At 36.7% G+C, this 21173-nt stretch overlaps 1 protein-coding gene across 1 annotated transcript; it reads left to right on the top strand.

Moving 5' to 3' along the window:
* Positions 1 to 68: 68 nt before the first annotated feature.
* Positions 69 to 20883, top strand: LOC124291805 (CMT1A duplicated region transcript 1 protein-like). The gene is given in 11 exon segments (XM_046728878.1): positions 69 to 736; positions 1242 to 1831; positions 4315 to 4769; positions 11325 to 11560; positions 12692 to 12895; positions 13707 to 13828; positions 14286 to 14434; positions 15273 to 15415; positions 15956 to 16114; positions 16546 to 17422; positions 17424 to 20883. Coding segments are annotated over 10 exon segments (3783 nt in total). The 5' UTR covers positions 69 to 736; positions 1242 to 1254; the 3' UTR covers positions 18285 to 20883.
* Positions 20884 to 21173: the final 290 nt, after the last annotated feature.

The raw sequence follows: 21173 nt of genomic DNA, 5'->3' as shown, positions 1-21173 counted from the left end.
ACATCCGGGCCACTGAGTTGCTAAGAGGCCAACCTCTGCGCAAGGTTATTTCCGGTAGCAGACGACGCGCCTCACATGGGTTTACCCCTTGCTTACATTTGTTGAATGGATATCTTACACATCTAATGTGTCCTATTCATAGGCCATAGAATATGTATTTCTAGTATAAAATACCGATAGCACTATACTATTAGTTTGTGGTAAACGAGGTGCTGTTTTAATTTCACACGATTTCCTGATAGTTCATTGATATCGAGTCTGTGTATAAGATACTTTCGCCTCGCAGCCTTGATTTTGTGTTAGTATTACTGTTTTCTGTTTCAATGGAAGAATATGTCACAGGCTATCATATGATATTATTGAATTGTTAACTGACAAATTTTGAAATTACCACAGTCATATTAATCGAATAAAGAGTTATAAGCAGATAAGTACGGGGTTGTCGCATCAAGGGCGATAACTCGTTCATTCATACGTGTAGAGAACCAAAGGCCGAATCTCAATACGATTAAGCAAACAAATGGTTGTCACCTTGGGGACGGCGACGCTGAAATGCAAGCGGCCTACTAAGAAAGCCATATTGAACAGATAATGCCCCGAGTCGAATGTGTATGGTTGGTCGGTTGTGTTGTAGTGGAAATGATACAGTAGCAATGAGGATTCAGAGGGGAAAGTCCCACTTGGAGAATGTTACGATCAGTTGCCTAACGGGATATCACTAAACATTTGGATAGTGGTAAGAAAAGTTATTGTGTTCAGTTTGTATCGATGTCATTGTCTACTCTAGCATGCAGTTGATACATTTGTGACTGAACATAAACACATGCTTGCAGCTTACATTAATCATAGGACTCTAGGTCACATACGATGCTTGTAAATCTATACTTTGTTCGTTTTGTTGACTTCATGTAATGTTTAATATTAATTTTCATGAATTGTGATGTTAGAGCTCGTTGAATTCAGTAATTTTTCTCCAAAACATTTATAAATGTAAAAAACCGGATTTACCATTTCTAATCTTGTTTCTTTCGTCTCTTAAAATTATTTAAGTTTCTTTTAAGCAAACTTGTCTACTGAAATGCTTTTCTGAATGGAGGATTGTTACTTATTTTGTATTCAGAACTTTCCTCTTCTGACAGTTGGTGATAAAAAAATGTATTTATCAATAAGATATGCAGTATGAATTATATTGTAAGTCATTCTTACTAAGGTTAATAAAGGACATACCATGATTCATTCAGTTTCAGTCGAAAGATGTTGGACGTATACAACTTTACTGGGTCTTCCCTGTCCAGTACAATGAAGCACCCACAGTCTAACCTGGAAACCTATGAGTTTAACCTGGGAAAGGCCCCTGAACTCAGATGTGTTTTTTCACAAAAAGCAACTGTGTGTGGAAAATGTGAAACATGCGAGTTAAACGACCGACTCAAATATGTTAAGGAATGGTTTGTCCGATTTGGAGATCATTCCCAGAAACGCTTCATGTTGGGATTAATGAGACGCATACACAGCATTAACCTACTACAACAATTAGTGACTCTTCTTCAACCTTTAGTGAACAAGGACTTTACCTATGCTCGGACAAGAACATGCCCAAGCTTACGAACAGATACAATGACACTTAGCTCAGATCGGAGTTTATCATCCAGTGCTGTTGAGTACTATATCACCTCCACATGGGACTGGTTTGCAAAATCAAATTATTGGTCAAAATCAAATTTCGCTTTGGCATTATTGCGGTTGTGTGATGTTCATCTTCTACATATTCTTGGGACTCAAGCAAGAACTTTACTCATCTCAGAGGAGAATGCATGCGGAGGCCATGAAGGTAATATTCCAGCCATTGTTGACTAGTCCCTTAAATATTGGCAGGTTGGCAGTATTTGTAATTGTATTTTAGCTGTGCAGTTATTGAGTAGACCAGCTGAATTATCCAAACAAACCATGTTATGAATTGAAGCCAAATATTTGTGGTTCATTAATTTTACTGATTTTCAGAAGCATTTCACTGAGTCCTCTTCTATGCATGTGTATAGTCATTTCGTGTCTTTTATGATTTTAAACTAAACACAGTTCATCTGGATAACCATGCTTATCTTAACTTTGAATCAGCAAAACAAACTGAAGTGTTGGATATAAAGCAGGCAGGATATGTAAAAAATGAATTAATTATGAAAATACTTGATGTAACAAGTGCATAATGTCAGATGTTAACTTTGTGATTGAAAATGTTTCTAGTTGATGATGGTAATTTAATCAGAGTATACTTGGCATCAGTACCAACAGATAATGATTAAAAACTCCAGTGTTATAGTTTGCATTATTGTAATAAATATTAGAGTTTCTGGTGGTTTTCATGACACATCAGCACGATTGTGATATGTTCACTCTGAATAACGGAAAGGAAGACCGCCCAGTGTCAAAACAATTCTCAGAGTTCACTGACCATTGCACAAATGTTGTTCAACACTGCTAAAACTGACATAAAACTCACACACATTCTTACTCTTTTGTTGCCTTTGTTTGATCATATGGTGGGTAATCCTCTAGCTGATTCAAGTGCCTCCTGTGCACAAATTGGTTGATTTGATCAGATAAGATAAATCAATAGATGCACCTTTGTCATTGGAACTGTACATGTTCTGGCGGTTTTACAGCCATACATCTTTTATAGCTTTTGTGTTTTCAAGTTACATATATTTTTGTTTTGTTACTGACATTAACATACTGCTGGGAAACAAATTGGGGTTTGCTTTTCATCTGCAATATATCAAAGAATCTACTGGCAATAAATCTGTCATCACATCACTTTTTGTGATATTGGATGTTTGCTTAAACATAGGTAAAGATGTCAGCTAGTCCTCGTTGACTTTGTCCGAATGACATAAAGATAAGACTCACTTACTTTGAATGACTGGTATTATAAACTCAAGAATAGGACATACCCATAAACAAAAGATGTTTTGGACAGTGATACAAATTGTTTTTGGCAAAATAAAATAAAGTGAATCAGTAATTTGCTCAATACAAATGTCATTAAGGCATTTTTGTGATTTCAGCTAATTATAATTGAACACTCTTTTTGTAATTTCCCAGATTTGAGGAATATCTTCATGACATTTCTGGTGACAATCAATGCCCTAGAGAATACACCAATCTGGAAGCTTGAATTAGCTAATACAATAGTGTGAAATCTTCAAATTGTCTCTATAGCACTGGCTACATTACCTTTATCAACTGATTTGTATATGTGATCACTGTTGCATCAATTCAGTGAAATACATGTAGGTGGAGGCATGAGCATGATGAAAGTCAAGGATATTTTAAGGATGTACATTATTTGCTTTTGTAATCAAGTGATTTGTCAAATCCATGGTTCAGTAGTAACAGTTGTTGTTTGTTTGTTGTTTAACACCACTCTCAGCAATATCCCAGCTATATGGCGGTGGTCTGCAAATAATCAAGTCTGGACCATACAATCCAGTGATCAACATCATGAGCATCGTTCTATGCAATTGGGATACGATGACGTGTCAGCAAGCCTGAACATCTGATCCCGTTACAACAAGCATGAGTTACTTAAGACCAATTCTAACCCAAATCTTCACAGGTCTCAGTAGTAAACCTTAAGGGCTAGCTGTGTTTTTTGTGGAGTTTGTCACATTAAAATTGTGAACAAAAAGAATAGGTCTATCATTACCATCAATTGAAAATGTAATTAAACATTATTTTTCAATGATTTCTTTCAATGCTATCTGTTAAGTATTTGAATTTACTCGGTTAAGTGAAAGTAGGAGTGTAGCAACTGTGAATGAGCTGTTTAAATTATGTTCACTTTGGATTGTTGATCTGTGGCATTCAAAATGCCATTAAGAATAACGATTATGATCTCAAATGGCAAGATGTACAAAGTAAAACTCAGGTACTTTCAGACTTACACCAGTCATAGCTCTCGCTTTGTGAATGAGTGCTTTTGTAACCATCCACGGATAAATTTTACAACTTCATGCTTCAACAGGAAGTGTTACCATGGTAATAGTTCCTTGTTTTATTTATCTACAGTAATATAATGAGTCAATCTTACAAAATTACCTTGGTGAAATACTTTAAAAAACATGTTGAATTTATTGAGAGAATAAATTCATCAAAACTGTATGTCCTTGCAGCTAATGGTCACTTAGCATTAAACAGACCACAGTCAAAGTTCAGATGATCAGAATTTTAAGATCGAGGAGATCCTGGGTTTGACTTCAGTGACATTTTGAAATGACCATGTTCGACTTGACACGTTTTATTACTTTTGTGTTTCAGATTTGTCTCACACTGAGGCGTCATCTGTTGCTGCTTCTGATTATTCGTTTGATTCAGTTGACCATCGAGAGCTCCTACTTCTCCAACAGTCCAGTTCTCACTATGACCGAATACGCACTGACCCTTTCACTGGAGAAAGTATTTCTGAGTATGATCAAGGCATTATCAATGATGACAGTGGAGATGAGACCCTCACAGGATCATCTGATCTCTCCATTGACCCAGCGTGCATGGTGGTGTCCACTTCATCCAAAGCTTACTCTGGGGTGTCTCGGTATCGAGACTTCATCCGGTTGTTGCCTGTACATCTGTCAAAGTATATACTGAGCCTTTTGGACAGACCGTCACAACAGAATGCACTCTGTGTGAGCCAGAACTGGAGGGTCCTCATTGAGGAGGTTCACAAGGAGTTCTATGTCAATCAACAGCTCTGGGAGGAGGTCATGTTGATGCAAGTAAGTGAAAGAAAATCATTGGTAACATTTGAAAATTGTCAGGAAATTATAAGAAATCATTGATAACATTTGGCAATTGTCAGATAAATATAAGAAATCGTTGGTAATACTTGAAAATTGTCAGGTAAATATAAGAAATCATTGGTAATATTTGAAAATTGACAGGTAAATATGAGAAATCATTGGTAATATTTGGAAACTGGTAAGACTTACTAGTTGGGGTAGCCTAGTGGTTAAAGTGTCTGCCCGTCCTGCCGAAAACCTGGGTTTGATTCTTCACATGGATAAAATGTTTGAAGCCCATTTCTTGTTTCCCCGGCTGTGATATTGCTGGAATATTGCTAAAAGCAGCATAAACCATACTCATTTACTCACTAGGTTTGGGATCACCATTACTATTAACTGAGTAAATGTCTCACTGAATTCTTGGCTGTTAAATTCGAATAACATTGATTGATTATTGATAATATTCATTACAGTTATGTTAATTAGAATAAGGTAAGTTCCACCCACAATCCTCAGAGTGTAGATGTCACGAGTCAACACAGATGTTTGTGCACAAGTCCATGACTAATCACAAGTTATTAGTCTGGTATAGCTACTTTTCTGACAAGACGTATTAACAGTGTGCAAGATAGTTTCCAAATTTTGCTAGCCAGTCGGGCCACCTATGCCTGAAAGTCACTAGCCCACAAAACAATTCACTAGCCAAAAATTTGAATGTAGACATGGGTTTCATCATTAAGCTGATAATATGATGAACATTTTAATCAGGTCATAATCTTGCATGATGTAAAAGAGTGTTAATACTTAACAAGTCGGAGAGTGATATATATTTACAATATGACCCCATGAAAATTCACTAGCCAGTCGGGCCAGTAAATCTTCACAGTAAATCTTCTAGATTTTTACTAGCCACAGGCTAGCAGGCCAGTGGCTGTTTCGAACACTGATTAATGTTACATTATTAGGGTCCTTGAGGTTCTGAGTTGCAGTGTTTGACAAGTGGGCTTCTTAAATATTTTAGTTTAAACATGAAGGACCAACATTCTTCCTAATCCAACACTGATGGATAGGCATTGTGGGATTGTGGGCATGTCGATTTTAAGTTTCTATCCTGATGTAAATCACAAACAACAATATTGCTACATCCACATGACATACAAGAGTGTTGATTCTGTGGATTTATCAAGACCATTTCAATGTTGGTCATTTTTAAAAAAATCAAGAAACTGTTTTATTGCCATTATTTAAATCCAAAATTAAGTTTCAACTTCTTTGTCCCCATTGTACAATATAAGATTAAAGGGTTAATGTAATGAATATATTCCTGAAATAAATTGTTCATACTCAGTAAGTATGTAATTAATTTTAAAAAATTAGTTCACAGAAACTTTAAAAAAACATTATAAAACAACACTTGTTAATGTATATGTATAATTTTTGTAGTTTCTTCAAACCCATGAACTGAAGAAACATTATGTTTTGAATAGCCCAGAATATTTTGCAAACAGGGCATGTGGTATGCCCTGTAACATAGTTGTGTTGTGAATGTGGAGAGGGACTGTTGATTCAAACAAGCAGGTGTAGCCATGCCTTCAAGAACTGCCTTTATACCTTTAGGGGAAGTCACCTGATTTAACTACACTTAGTTACTGTACACCATAATATGGGAAGCCCAAAATAATCTTCAATCTAGTAAGATATCAGGAATATTTATTATTTAGCTAAAGACCCTCCTCGAGGTACGCTATTATACTTCTTCAAACCCTATTTACTGTTAGTTACAATATTCCGTTGAAGCATTAGCATCATATTATGGTAATAATTGACTATTCAAATTACTGCTGACCCTGTAAGCCTCTGCGTCATAGCTGAATGGCTGTTGTTGTTTAGGGGTACAAAAATCTCATGGTGCTTGCTTACAAAGCCATTTTGTGTGCAGAGGTATTATTTGTGCTTGAGAAAAGAGCACCTGAAGGGTCTTATTGTGTCTTTACAGTGGGCTTGTCATAGGGTCGCATAAATCAAAACGGAATTGACAAGTATTGCTTTCGCAGCAATACAAATAATTCACTGGTGTCCTTAGAACTTTATTAATAATTTTAGTAACAAAAGATCTCTATGCCTGTAATAATTTTGATGGAATGTTTTTTGATAAATTGAAACTTATACACTATTTATGAGTGTAATTTTGTATTAAGAACAGGATATGTGATTTTGTTTGTTTTATTTATGAATTTCACTAAGGTCAACAATAATTGCATCTGATCATGGTGATATGAATCTGTTCAATGGTTTTATCGTCAGCTATATGTTGAAAAGTTCAATTGGTTCAGTGCAGTCATTCATACTGTTATCAATCGACATTTGATAAGAGCATTGAGGGTGCAATTGAATTTTTTTTTATCCTTTTATCAGAGGTAATACGGATTTTATTTTCTAATCTTGAAATTGATTAGTTATGGATGTGTGCGGGAAAGACTCCAGAGGATTTCTTATATGAGTAATGTATTTTCCATGAGGCAAATTTTCGTGAGAAATCATTAGTGTCCTCTTAAAGAAAGCGATTGTAAGTCATGTCATGTATTATAATTGAATAATCCATATCAGATAGTCAGCATCCACGACTAATTGATGAAGGAATTACCTGAAGTGAATGTTATCAGGCTTGACTAATCACTAAGTACTGGTTTCTTAGTAACACCAGCAGCCTGGAAAGACACAGCAAATCCTGTTGGGATTATGGGGGAAATTAGGCTGGCTCGCTATATTGATCAAGGTAGAACTCACCCACACAGAAAATGTCAAGTGGATATATTATCCCCCACCACCTTTTGTGTGGCTACTGACTAAGGCTATTTATTCCATATGTTCATGAGACGAATTTAAGTCAAAGGATTACATGGATTATAAATAATTGTGGCTTTATACTGGTTCATACAGGTTCACAGCAATCAGCTATGAATTTTCTTATGTGTAAAATCTGGGCTGTTGATTAGCTGGATCATAATGGCATAATAAGCATTTAGATCCATATGTTTGAAGCATAAGTATAACATTGAGGCTTTCAGCAATCACAATATTTGATGTTCAAAACTCTGTGTGAACAGAACTCTTGACTGCTCATTAACATTTAATTTGCATTTCATTCTGTTATAGTGAGTGAGTTAAGTGTTACACCACTTTTAGCCATATTCTAGCAATATCATGGTGGGGGACACCAGAAGTGGGCTTCCCACATTGTACCCATGTGGGGAATTAAAACCAGAGCTTCGACATGACGAGCGAACGCTTTAACTACTGCCCCTCATTCTGTTGTAAGAGGGAGCAGTTGTTTTTCAGTAAATCTGTGTTGTTTCACACTTTATTATAAATAACAAAATATGCATATGGCTCTAAAACTGAATCACTCACTCATGCATTAATGATTTTTCTAAACATATTACTCTTAAGATAAGGTGCGGTGGGGTAGCCTAGTGGTTAAGGCGTTCGCTCGTCACGCCGAAGACCTGGGTTCGATTCCCCACATGGGTACAATGTGTTAAGCCCATTTCTGGTGTCCCCCGCTGTGATATTGCTGGAATATTGCTAAAAGTGGCGTAAAACCAAACTCATTCACTCACTTAAGATAATACCTTGGACAAAATCCATGCCATTCACACTTTCACTGCCACGATGACTTAGTGTGTCGGTTTAATTTAAAGTACTCCTGAAATCTGTTCGTGAAAATATTTTTATACATTTAAGCTGTGAACTGACAGTTCATTATTTTCCATTCACCCACCAAAAGAAATGTCTCTGTTATCTTTATGATTCTCATGACCTTCATACCAGAGTTTCTTCAAAACCAAAGTCATTTCAATGACTTTACTAATGTACATTCTTGATGTAACTGTACCTCGGAGTAACAGATAAATGTGCTGGTCTGTAGAGGTGTGTATCGATAACGCCACCATTACAGGTGTCACGTTCCTGCTGATAGCACACTCAACACAGAGGCAGTCTTCCGCTTACTGAACACAACCTGCAGGTTGTTTATCTTGCAAGCACATGCCATGTTGGGACAGGGACACACTTGGTTCTCCGTTACATCCATAATGGAATAATGTGTCATGCTGTAGCATTTACATGTATACACATTGTCATAAATTACAGATCACCACCAACTGGTACAGTTGGATTCAGGGACAATACAGGTATAAAATGTTTGATAAAGACAAACTGAGGTAGCAAGAATCCATGTCTCATGTATACTGTTCAAAAAGACAAAGTTGTCTACATAGTTAAATAGACTTCCTTGATCTATTTTATATATGTAACCTGTCATCACTTTACACATGTAAACCTGTCATGCATGTAGATATGTTTAATCTTTATCAGACTGTTTAAAAAATAACAATTTAATAGGTAGGTACAGAACAGGTGTGCCAGGGCTTTTGGGTTTCTTTAAAAAGTACAAGATATCTGTGATATTATCAACATTATTTTATGTCATAATTTATATCATGTACCCAAGTCACATCATGAGTAAAATAGTGATGTGAGGTAAGAGTTTCAATCAATCAAACAATCGATCAGCAAACCAATCAATCAGTCAGTGTGTAGATGTAAAAATAGATAGAATACCATTTAAAGGCACACTAAATTTTGTGTCAGAAACTATGGAAGCTTGCAGGGTCCCATGAGATTTGGGATGTATTTCACAGACTCTAAATTGTGTATTCTATGTTGCACCAATGAGAAGGTGATCCTGGGTTTCTGCCGAGTACCTAACACTGCATGTGTAGTACAGTCAGAGGCAAAGATATGAAGTAATGCATCTGGCTACAAAGTAAACACAGCAGACAATAGTCTGTACATTCAGCAACTACAGACAAATTGTAGCTTGCAGATTTAAATGTTTTGTTACTGATTTGTTACTGATTCTAAATGATTTCTTTGATGGGCATTTTAGAAGTTGAGTTGATGAAGAATAATGACAATTATTATGGATATACAACTTCTTTTATTCTGTGGAGGCGACGTTTGACATAGATTCTAATGTCGCGTTGTCAAGCAAGCATCACTTGCTTGACAACGACATTAATTAGAACCTATGTCGAAATGTCGCCTCCACAGAATAAAAGAAATTGTATATCCATAATAATTGTCATTATTCTTCATTCTAAATGATGTTTGAAAATACTTAAATACATACTTAGTTGAATATAGTCATATACATTTTTTAAAATGAAGTAGTCTGAGGATGAACATAATATAAATGTAAGCTATGATGAACAACATGATGAACATGTTTTACCATGTTTACAGTGTGATCAGTTCATTGATAAAACAATAAACCACTCCTCTGAATGTTTCATTCAGTTAAGTTGTTGCCAAGGACTGTATGTCAAGTGCTCTCATAGAAAGATCACAAACTGTTTGTTTTCCACCATTGATTTTCCCATGCTGGTACAAAAAGTCAATTCCTGATATTAATGAAAGCTGATAAATAGTCATGATATTGATCTTAGGTTTTTCAAACACTATAGTATCATGTAGCCTCAGCAAGTACATTATCAGTAGATACAGTTGATTGGTGTAGAGTAAGTGACAAGCAATAGGACTGAAGTCTGATGATTGGCCTTATACAGTATTGACCTGACTTCCACCTATATTGAGCTAAAGGACATTGTCAAATGTATAATGGATTATTGCAGTCCTTCCACAGCCTAGATTTGAACAAGGTCCCTGCTCACGCTTCCCTGATAACTAGTGCTGTATTACTATCAGTGTGTATCATACTGTATTGTCGGACTAAATCTTCCATGCACAGACTACATACATGATACTGTTTCTATGCAGTGGTCTCCTATAGAATTCAGATGCAATCAAAAGATTGTCAATATTCATCCATGCTGACATACTAGGTGATAAAATGTGAATTATGGTGTTTGTGTGTGTGGTGTTGGATGACTAAGCATGGTGTTGCTATTGACGCTGCTAGTGTCTTATCTGTCATGTGCTGTCACTGAGAAGAACTGTCGTAAGAATAAGCCAGACAGTTTTGTTAGTCCTAGATATTATAGACTATTCTTATTCATAAAGTAACAAACAATTTGCAGTCATTATTAAAGGTTTTATGCAGTATTTGTACTTTTAAATAACTCCTTTAAATTATGTCATTTTAAAAAAAGTAGGTGAGACAAGAATTGAAGTCTGTAAAATATCTGACTGTGTCTGTTTGAGATTACTACGTGCAACACAGAAATAGTCATTGGAGTAAGGTTAGAGACAAGTGAAAGATTTGATATTTTCTTCTAAATCTAAATAGGTTATAAAACAACAAGTCTGAAACGAGCTGCGGATAAGTTCAATTTATATTCTGGTATTTACCCGTTTGGAGTTCATTTAGAAATACGAGGAAATTGTGTAACACTGGATGCTGAAGTGTAGCCTCTTTGAAAGGTAGATATTTGATCAAATATAGCTTGGATAATCTGGGTTATTGCTCTGAAAACACCCAGGCATCATTCTGGTGAAAGGCATTTCTCAATGTCCTTCTGTTTTCAGGGAGCAGCAGCACAAGGTGTGAACTCAGTCTATGCCAACGATGTCGATGTGATAGTTCCCAGGATTGACTCTGACACCAACGATGTCATTGCCACTGATGGTGCTGTCATCAAGACAATGTTCAAGAGTGAGATCAACTTCAACACTGCGTACAGTGGACTGGCCACCATGAAGGTCATTATGGAGGAAAGGAATGTCTACTGTGGAGCTTACAACGTGATGGTTATATGTGACCAGTAAGTTAATAAAATGACATCAGATGTCCTTGTACTACTTTAGTATAGTTACTTCTTGATAAAGGAAGAAATTTTAGGATGTACTTCCTCCACATTGAATCTAAACTGAGTTATTTCAAGGAGTACAGGTAACAACTACAACAAGAGCACATTTAATCACTTCATTAAGCACATAACTGGTGTTGTCCTGCAGGGGTGTAGCTACCATTATGAAAAAAAAGCCCAGCTTACACATGATTGTTGATAAAAAGCTTGGGAAAGCCCTCAATACTATCTAAATATAAAGCTTTGCAACCCATCAGGCTTACACGACAAAATTGGCTTCCTACTCGCCTGTCCTGGACAAGCTGCTTGTCACTGTCAGTTACTGTTGTGTGCCATTGTCAGCTCTGCTGTTAAATATCTTGGGGACAGATTAGTAGGGCTGGATATAGACTCTCACAGTATATCAGGCATGTAACCAATACATGGTGAGGTAACATTACTAGGGGTGGGTATTGCAGAGAATTTTCATATTGCGATATATTGGGATGCAAGCATGTATTGCGATATGTATTGCAATATATTGCATGAAGTATTTTTAAATATAAAAACTACTTATAATTGAGTTAATGCTTGATTTATAGAGCAAAAATCACAGCAAAATCAATATCTTGATTAAGCTTTAATAACAACTTTTAGTCATGATAAAATGGAAATGTGAATAAATATTTGGCACAAATGAAACGAGGAAATATCCGGAGATTTCCGAGTGTTACGAAGCCTTCCGAATGCAAGTCAAAATACCGTTTTCGATCAGCGTATCGCAATACGTATTGTTTTCATGTCTGAACCGGTAAATACCGGTAAACCGGTTATATTGCGCAGCCCTAAACATGACTACACTTATTGTGTTAAGTGGCAGCATGCAGTAGTGACTGTGAACAAATAGATATCAGGCAAAAACATGTTCAGTAGAACATGGCTTATAAATTGTGGTAAATTCAAAAAATTTGTATTTTGAATATCAGTTTTGCATCATTTTTAAGTAATGTAGACTTGCAACAATTTTCTGCTATCTTGGCTTGACGTATGAAGTGTCTTTGGTAAATTGTACCCCCTCTAAGAACCATGGTGCTGTGTTTCCTTCAGAGAAGACATCCACCGAGTGATGCACACTGATGGGGGACAGACAATAGCCTTGGGTTCCAAGGACCGCAAGGTTCGGTTCATTGACTGTGAGTCTGGGAAAGAGAAGGGGCCAGTGATCACTGGTCATGCTGGATCTGTCCGTTGTACCTTCCTCTGTGAGAAGAAAGGCATTGTGTTGAGTGGTAGCTACGACACCAGTGTCAGGTGGGTACTAGAAATGGAGTGAGCAGTGCCCTGTGGTACTGTTTTAGTCTATGTTCTCTCAATTATACACTTTAGTGTTGCTTTTAGCTCAATCAACCATGTCAGGATAAATAGGTTTCTGAAAAAAGCCCAAAAGCCATTTTCATTGATCTGTAATTCCTTATTTTCTTACATTAATGCAAGTTGATTTGTTGAACTGTGTCCTAACTTGCCAGTATCTGAAGACTGGTTGGTCAAAGTATTTGTCCATTACTAGACTTGAACTCAGTCCCTTTTATCTTTAAAGGGGTTTGGAATAGACACCAGGTGAACTTCAGTATAATAAACCATGATCAAAATCAAAATATTGGTATATTTAGTGTCAAGGTTCATTTTGGAAAATGTATGGAGTGTTAGCTGGAATAGGTGTTTAGCAATAAGTACGATGTTTAGACCTCGCACAGCAGGTTATTGTTGAAACCCTTAATCATGCCCTACTTCATTATTCATGATGGATTACATCCACATTGTGCTCTGCCATTATCAATCATAGATTTTGGCATAACATATTGATTGATACTCTAGAAACCTCAGTGCTACGTTATTCAACAAACAAAAACCTCACTTACAATGTGCATGGTGTATTGTGCACACTCATTTGAGAACTGAGTACTCAACTAATATTTTAAATAAATTCAATGGGTTCTTTTTTAAAATTTCTGCATAATAGCTAATGAGAAATACTTGTAGCCAAGATGGATGTATTTTGAAATAAGATCAATACCCATCATAACCTATGTTATTTGTTTGCTAAAGTTGGTTTGATTTTCAGGTGCTGGTCTATTGAAACTGGGCAGTGTTTGAAGATATTCCGCGGTCACCGCGATACTGTTGTGACAATTATAGTACATGGAGAGACTCTGGCTACTGGATCAAAAGATTCCTCTTGCAAGGGTATGATTTATAATGTGTAGTGTGATAACCAAAATAATTTGGGAATCTGAATCTCAAATAACAGGTTCCATATAATTCTTAACTTAAATAATTTGCACATCATCTCTTTATACTGAATATTTTGGAGATTATGATGAAAGGAAATCTTGGGCCCCTGTCAGTCATACTGCTTAACCTATGGAATTTCACAATTTCAACTTTGAAAGTAATCAAATTACGGAATTATGACACTGGTATAAATAATAATTACTTTATAGATTTGACAACAGAAACTGTAAAGCTCCAGTTAAGGATTATTTTCAAACAATCTCCTAATGATTTATCCAAATATTCGCTATATTTGCAATATTCAGCATCAAGCTTTCATATGAATCATATTGTGTTTTTCCTTACAATGTTCTATTAAATGTCTTGTGTTATGATATATATATTTTAATTGAAAATCTGTTGTTTTCAGTATGGAACCTTCAGACAGGAAAATGTTTGCGAACCTTTCGCCACCGACACCCAGTTTTGGCTGTAGCTCTGTCCAAGGATCGTTGTATCTCAGGATGTGAGTCAGGCAGGGTCAAAGTGTGGAATGTTGAGACAGGGGAACTCATCAAGGTGAGAATTGTTACCTGCTGCTGAAGCACCATTGTCACATTGTAGCATCATCAGCTGTTGTTAATGTTGGGTATAGTTTCTTGCCTCAAACATTCCGGTGATTGACATCATGATAATCAGTTTATGTAATTGGTCTTTCAGCCTGACCACTTGATCTTGTCAAAGTTTCCTCTTATCATAAACATGGGTCATTTCTAACCTGATCTTCATGTGGTTTTAGTGTCTAGTTAATGTGATTAAATGTGTTTTATTACTGTCTGTGCCAAAACCTTTTGTGTCTTCTAGCATGAACATGTGACATATTTTTCAGATATCAGTGTTAATATATCCACACTTATCAGCAAAGCTTACTAGACAGTAATAGATTTTACTTGACTAAAACTGGCAAAACTCACAGACTGTGTTACATTTATTGTTCACGAACTATGTCATTGTGCAAAATGCCTGCAGAGGACTATGAGACTGAGGAGTAAAAGAGGATGAACATCCATCTGTGTGTAGGATTAAATAACACAGCAGTTAGTTGTATCAATGTCTGTTAGCCTGTTATGGGAGAACATCCAAGAGTAAAGTCAAGCAGGTCATTGATTATTACTACTTTAGTGTATCAAAATTCATTGATTATTACAGAGACCATACAGCTGTTAGGATCTGCATGATGTCCGGTATATGGTCTCTGATTAACTAATCAGTGAAAGGAAATCATCATTGTTACCTGGAAATCAGACTCACAACCAGCAGATCCTAACAGAAAGTAACTCTCATCAACAGATTTCCCAATCTGTCTTTGAGTGAACACCAACCCTATCTACTGAAACATTCTGTTTATTGTCCTCAGAGGCTGTCAGGTCACCAGGGGCCAGTGACCGCCATCAAATTTGACCGCTGGCATATCATCACAGGCAGTAAAGATGGCTATGCCTTGGCATGGAGTGCCCTGGGAAAACACTCTCGCTGTCTGCAAGCTCTCAGACATCCCAAGTGAGTGAAGCAGTACATGTCTGTCCCGGCCGTTTTCCCGGCCGTTAGGTTTGTGAGCAGCAGGTTCACACAAGCAATAACAATAACATGTTGTTTACGGCAATGAAACAAGGGAGGTAACTCCTCCAACACTAGCAGCAGACCTCAGGCTTGTTTGCTCCAAGTCGGATAATAAAAATTCCTCAGCTGTGCAGACCATTGAGTATTTATTCCTGTATTGTTATTTCTGTTGATTAACAGTTTTCTTGAATTAATATCAAGCATCATGTTTAGAATACTTTTCATACATGTAAATGTATATGAATGAAAAAGTATATGTATGAGGATAATAAGAAAAGCAAGATTTATGGATGTCAACACTTCTTTATTGTGAATAATACTGAGGATAATATTGATTTGACTTCCGCATTGAATATTTCAAATAACTGAATATGTTTCTAAATTAAGGCTAAATGTATGAAAACTTAATAACAAATGTCATGGACAAATAATTTGGAAGTTGCACATATGAAGTAACACTGCCAATTGCAATGATTCCAGAGAGGTGCTCTGTCTGGAGTTCATGTTCCTCCGCGTCATCACGGGATCGGCTGATGGTCGCCTCAGGATCTGGAATATCAAAACTGGCCAGTGCTGTCGCATCATGAGAGGCAACAGTCGCAGTGACCCAATCCACTCCATCATAGCTCTGGGGGATAGGTAAGACTGCAGCCCGTTACTGTAACAGAGGTGTTACTATGAACAACATAGAATACCTAAAACAAACTTTTAAACGAAAATTTAAAAAATGTTTTTTGGGTTCATTTATTAAAATGCATGCTTGATCCAGTGTTAAATTTGAGTTGAGTTTTGATTCCAAACATTATTAGTCATTTACCCTCATAATATCTTCACTGACAAAATATACTATTTCTACTGACTGGTTTGAAGTTATATTTTGTTCGGTACTAAATAAAATTGATAACTCCTAAAAAATCTATAATCCATAGACCTTGTACAATATTTTAATATCAACCTATATCCTTGAAACTTCATTATCTTTATATATCATCTTATAATGATTTGTTCATATGCAGGTAGTGGTCTCTTTACATCTGCTTACCTTAGCATGATCATTTATCTGCTTCCAGAATCACACTGAACACTCACAACAACCTGCTTGTATTGAACTTTGAGAAGGTTGACTGGGACTATAGCCTGGAGACAGACAAGGTGCCATCCCTAGTGCAGTACAGTTCCTACTCAGACTCCCCAGTCAGACAGCAGCCATACTCCTACATCCGGGCACAGAGGATGAAGGTGGCAGGAGCAGCCAACAAGAAGATCATCAACCATGATGGCAAACTGGATCAGCCACTGAGGTGCACGCCTCTCATGCAGACCTCATTTCGTGCCCCTCAGATACCTCACAGCGCTAAAACACTCAGTACCCACTCTATGTCTGAGGCAAGGATGATCCAGTTCAGCAGAGGAACATCTGGTCTAGAGAGTCAGGAGTGGACAACATCAGGTCCAGGTTTTACCACTGATTCGCGTATCACCTTTCAAACTGACCATGGCCAGACCATGTCTCCTCCTAACAGCGCCTTTAAGAAACCACCTCTGTCGCCTCAAGCTCAGTCGTCAGCTCACTCTCGGACCCGTCCAGGAACATCCAAGTCAGGCAAGGGACAACCTACTGTTACTATTTTAGAGCAGAAGCCAGACGATATGGAGGAAGAAGATGTGCCAACAGAACCTCCTGTTATTCATCGAAGAGTCTCATGGGCATTTGATAAACCTCTTACTAACAAATCAAAAGATTTTAGTTTGTCTGAAATGAAGTCTTTGCTTCGCTCTCAAATTAGAATGAAAGCTGAAAGTGTGATTCCTCCTGACTTTATTTATTTGACTGTAAATACAATTCAGAACTCCATGAAACCGAGTGAAACAAATAGAAACACTCAGAATAATATCAGAGATATTGAAGTAGTTCCCTACACACATAAGCAACGCCCATCATCCTCCCCCTGGGAAGATTGATCCCAGGACAAAAGTACCCATTGAAGACCTGGATCTGGAACAGTTCATTCCTGTAGGACAAGGGGAAACAATATCTGACTACTCAGATCTTAGATCTGTGCGTTCACTCCGAACCAAGGAACAACCAAAGCCTCCACCAATACCACCAAAAGAGTCCATTGCGACTCGCTGTGTATCCACTCCTATCAACCCATCTCGACACATAAGCATCCATCCTAAGAGGATCAAGTCAACACTACCAAGAGGTAGAGTTATCCGACCAATATCTGCTGCTGTGATGCAGAGGACATCAGCTCATCCTCCTCTCAGGGAACCCAAGTCCCAGCGTCCTGTGACAGCCCCAAATTTGACCCGCCCCATCACCTCGACATCCATCCCTCTTAGCATTGCAACAGCACTACCAGGGGCTCCTGTCCATCGCCCCAAGTCACGTGGACTGACGTCCTCACAACATACATCCAATGTAGTCCCGATGCTTATGTATTCAAAAGAAGTGAAGGACACTATAGAGATGTTCAAGCAAAGACAGAAGGACCGAGAACAGCTAATACCTCGATCAGCAAGTGAGCCTAGTCTGGGAAAAGTCAGTCCATTCAATGACCCATTGAGAAGTCATGTCCGATTTGAGCTCAGGACACACAAACAAGAAAAGGAGTACATCAACGACATTGAGACCATGCATCGTGATCAGAAACAACGGGAAGAGGATACACTGGAGAAAAAGAAGAGAGCAGCATGGTTGGCTAGGGTCAAGAGCAAAGAGATTAAGGACAAAGAGGTCAAGGGCAAAGAAGTCAAGGACACTCTAAAGACTGTTAGTGTGCCAAAATTAGAGTTGAGCCAGTAGAAACTATTGAAATTCAAAACCATTTTACAAAAAGTATGACTTACAAAACATCCTCCTACTTACGAAAATAACAAAAACTTTAGTGTGATTCCAGTACTACAGAGGACTCCTATAATAACTTCCAAAATGAAGACTTGTATGTTAGACATGATTGTGTTTATTCCTTCTTTATTTTACCATCCCAGTATTTCAGGTTAGATTCTTCCAAGTCTCTCTTCCATTTCATTAATAACTAAACCTCCAATAGTATGTCATTAACATGAACACTTTTATTTGAATTTGAAAGAAAAACAACACTTTTTTTCATTAAATCTGTTGTATATCTCTGTACCAACAATATCTTTGAAACAACATAAGAAATATTGTTTATTGTGAATTTCATTTTTATTGAGTTGAAGAAGTTTGACTGCTGAAAATTTAAGACCTTCTTGAAACATTCTTTACAACCTTTGACGTGTCTATTTACTACATAACCAATATGTTTATCTCCATTATAATTCTATGAAAATGTGATAACAAATGCTTTAAAAGTTTCCAATGTGAGTTGTGTCAGTGATTGGATATTAACTACTGTAACAAGTGTTGCATTGAAAGTGCCATTGTGATGCCTTTGAGAAAGGGTTAGGTTTAAGTGATGATGTGTTTACTAACATGAGTGTGATACATAGACTGTGTGATTCTTACTGTTTGAACCAACTCTTTAATGTGTAGGAGAGGCACACAATCGTACATATATTTTAGACAGCTGCAAATATTACAAATCAAATAACATTGGATCATAAAACAGAAAAGGTATTGTAAGATAAAAAAGTAGACTTAAGATGACCGATAGTAGAGATGTCCTTGATGAAGCAAGTAAGAATCACTAGCTGCAGTGACAGTCACATTCAAGCAAAATTGGAATGTTTAAATTTGATATGCTTCAGGATAAACCTCATTCACCAAAGGTAAATATTTTCATAATAGTTAGACTTATGTTATATGTTTGAATTAATTTTATCCCTAAACTACTTGAAGCCAGGATTTGAAGAAATTAGAGACTAAATTATTACTGTATTGTCCCGTGCTATTATATATCCACATATCCCAATTGTTGTGGGAAAATTGTATTTGTTCTCTTTGTCTTGAGTCTTTGCTGAGCAAAGCACGTTATAACTAAATCAAAATTTCAACATAACTCTAGATTTGGAGATATAAGTAACTCAACAGTTATTTCCCTTTACAGACATACCGGTACTTGGAGATTCTACTGAAAGTATGATATGTTAAAAAAGTGATTAAATTGTTCTTGGTGTATCTAGAATTTCCGCATGATGCTGAATGTCTAACATATGAAGTCATATTACTGTTTACATAATCATAAAGAAGCTTTTTACGTCTGAAAATTGACAAAATATCAGATTTCAACTCTTGACAGTATAAGACTTTAATTTATGATGTAAACAAACAGAACAAATTGGAAAGAATATTTTCTCACAGGATCGGCTTCAATATATATTCAAGGAGAATTTGCCAGTTTGTACTTATTCATCATTTGTTTACAAGAGTTTGTTTTATTAACATGTGGATTGTACATATATTCAATGTAATGCCAGTTAGTGCTACGTGTGTCTGTCTCATCATCCCCATAGGGCATCTCAAGAGCAAGGTGCTTGTTTGCAGCAGCAGCTAGAAGTCTCTGTCCCATGTATTCCCGAAGTCATACTACTCTGTACAGTGAAACCCTGCTAATCCAGACAGTCCTGTTCCCAGTTAAATGATTGGCATGTACATTGCTTGTACTAGTCCACACATATGCTGGTTATATAGTGCTAGCCTGAGATACCATACCACACTGTTAACATGAATACCCACTCAGACACAGTGTACTGACTCCACCCAGTGTTACTTTATCCCCTTGATGCCCAGCACAAGGCATGATAACAGTAAGTACCATGTTTCAACATATTTTCATATGACATGGATGTGGACTTAACCCCAAACCTTCCACTGATCAGGGAGGTGCTGTATTCAGTGGACCACAGGGCCGGTAACAATAATGAGTCATGGGTATGTGGTAACTCTGTTGTGTTCACATATACAACAATGAATGTCTGGACTGCAGGGTTTCTGGATCAACCATGTCCTGGCTAATGAGGTTTGACTGTAGTTGCCTTATTTGTTTCAGTGTGATTGTATATCCAACTTACAATATCAGTATTATGTGTACTCATATATATGTTTGTGTCAGTGTTGTGACAAATTTAGAGTCTTGAAAATGATGCAATCTGGAGATTTTCTTTTAAAACAGGATTGTGATAAAAACAATTATCCAATTTGATCAATATACATAAAAAATATCCATAACTATAAGTAACATGTGTCTTCTATTTAAAAACCATATACATATGTAGTGGAAGGATAATTTCTAATACTATGCATTGGTATAAGCTGTATTTTGTGACATAAGATAGAAAGTCATTGTAAAATCCTTCCAGATATTGCCATGTGTTGATGTACTCTTTACTAGGTTTTCTATTTTTATATATCAAAGTCTGTGATATCTTGATTTATATTGGTCTGTTGGATGAAAAACAGAATAAAATAAATATTCCAAATATGTTCTTCTTTGTATTGTCTTTACCTACATTATGAGGATATGTAGTGGTGATGCTGGGATTTGAATAAGGTTTTTTATTCACTAAAGTGGATGGTAAAATGAAAGTCGAGGATTTCTTTAACTGTTGGTAGGACATAAAACATATTAACATAATACTTATATTGATATTGTATTTCTCTACTTATATATTTATACAATTGCCATAATACAACACATAAAGTTATACATAATACTTTTGTAAAGTACCTAATATCCACCTTAAAGATGCTCAGAAGCACATACATCATGAG

The sequence above is a fragment of the Haliotis rubra genome, unplaced genomic scaffold, assembly GCF_003918875.1.
Source record: "Haliotis rubra isolate DU_JTF1 unplaced genomic scaffold, ASM391887v1 Scf5, whole genome shotgun sequence".
In the NCBI taxonomy this organism is placed as follows: Eukaryota; Metazoa; Mollusca; class Gastropoda; order Lepetellida; family Haliotidae; genus Haliotis; species Haliotis rubra.
Note: the sequence above shows the minus strand (reverse complement) of the source record. Positions and strands in the feature narration are given on the sequence as shown.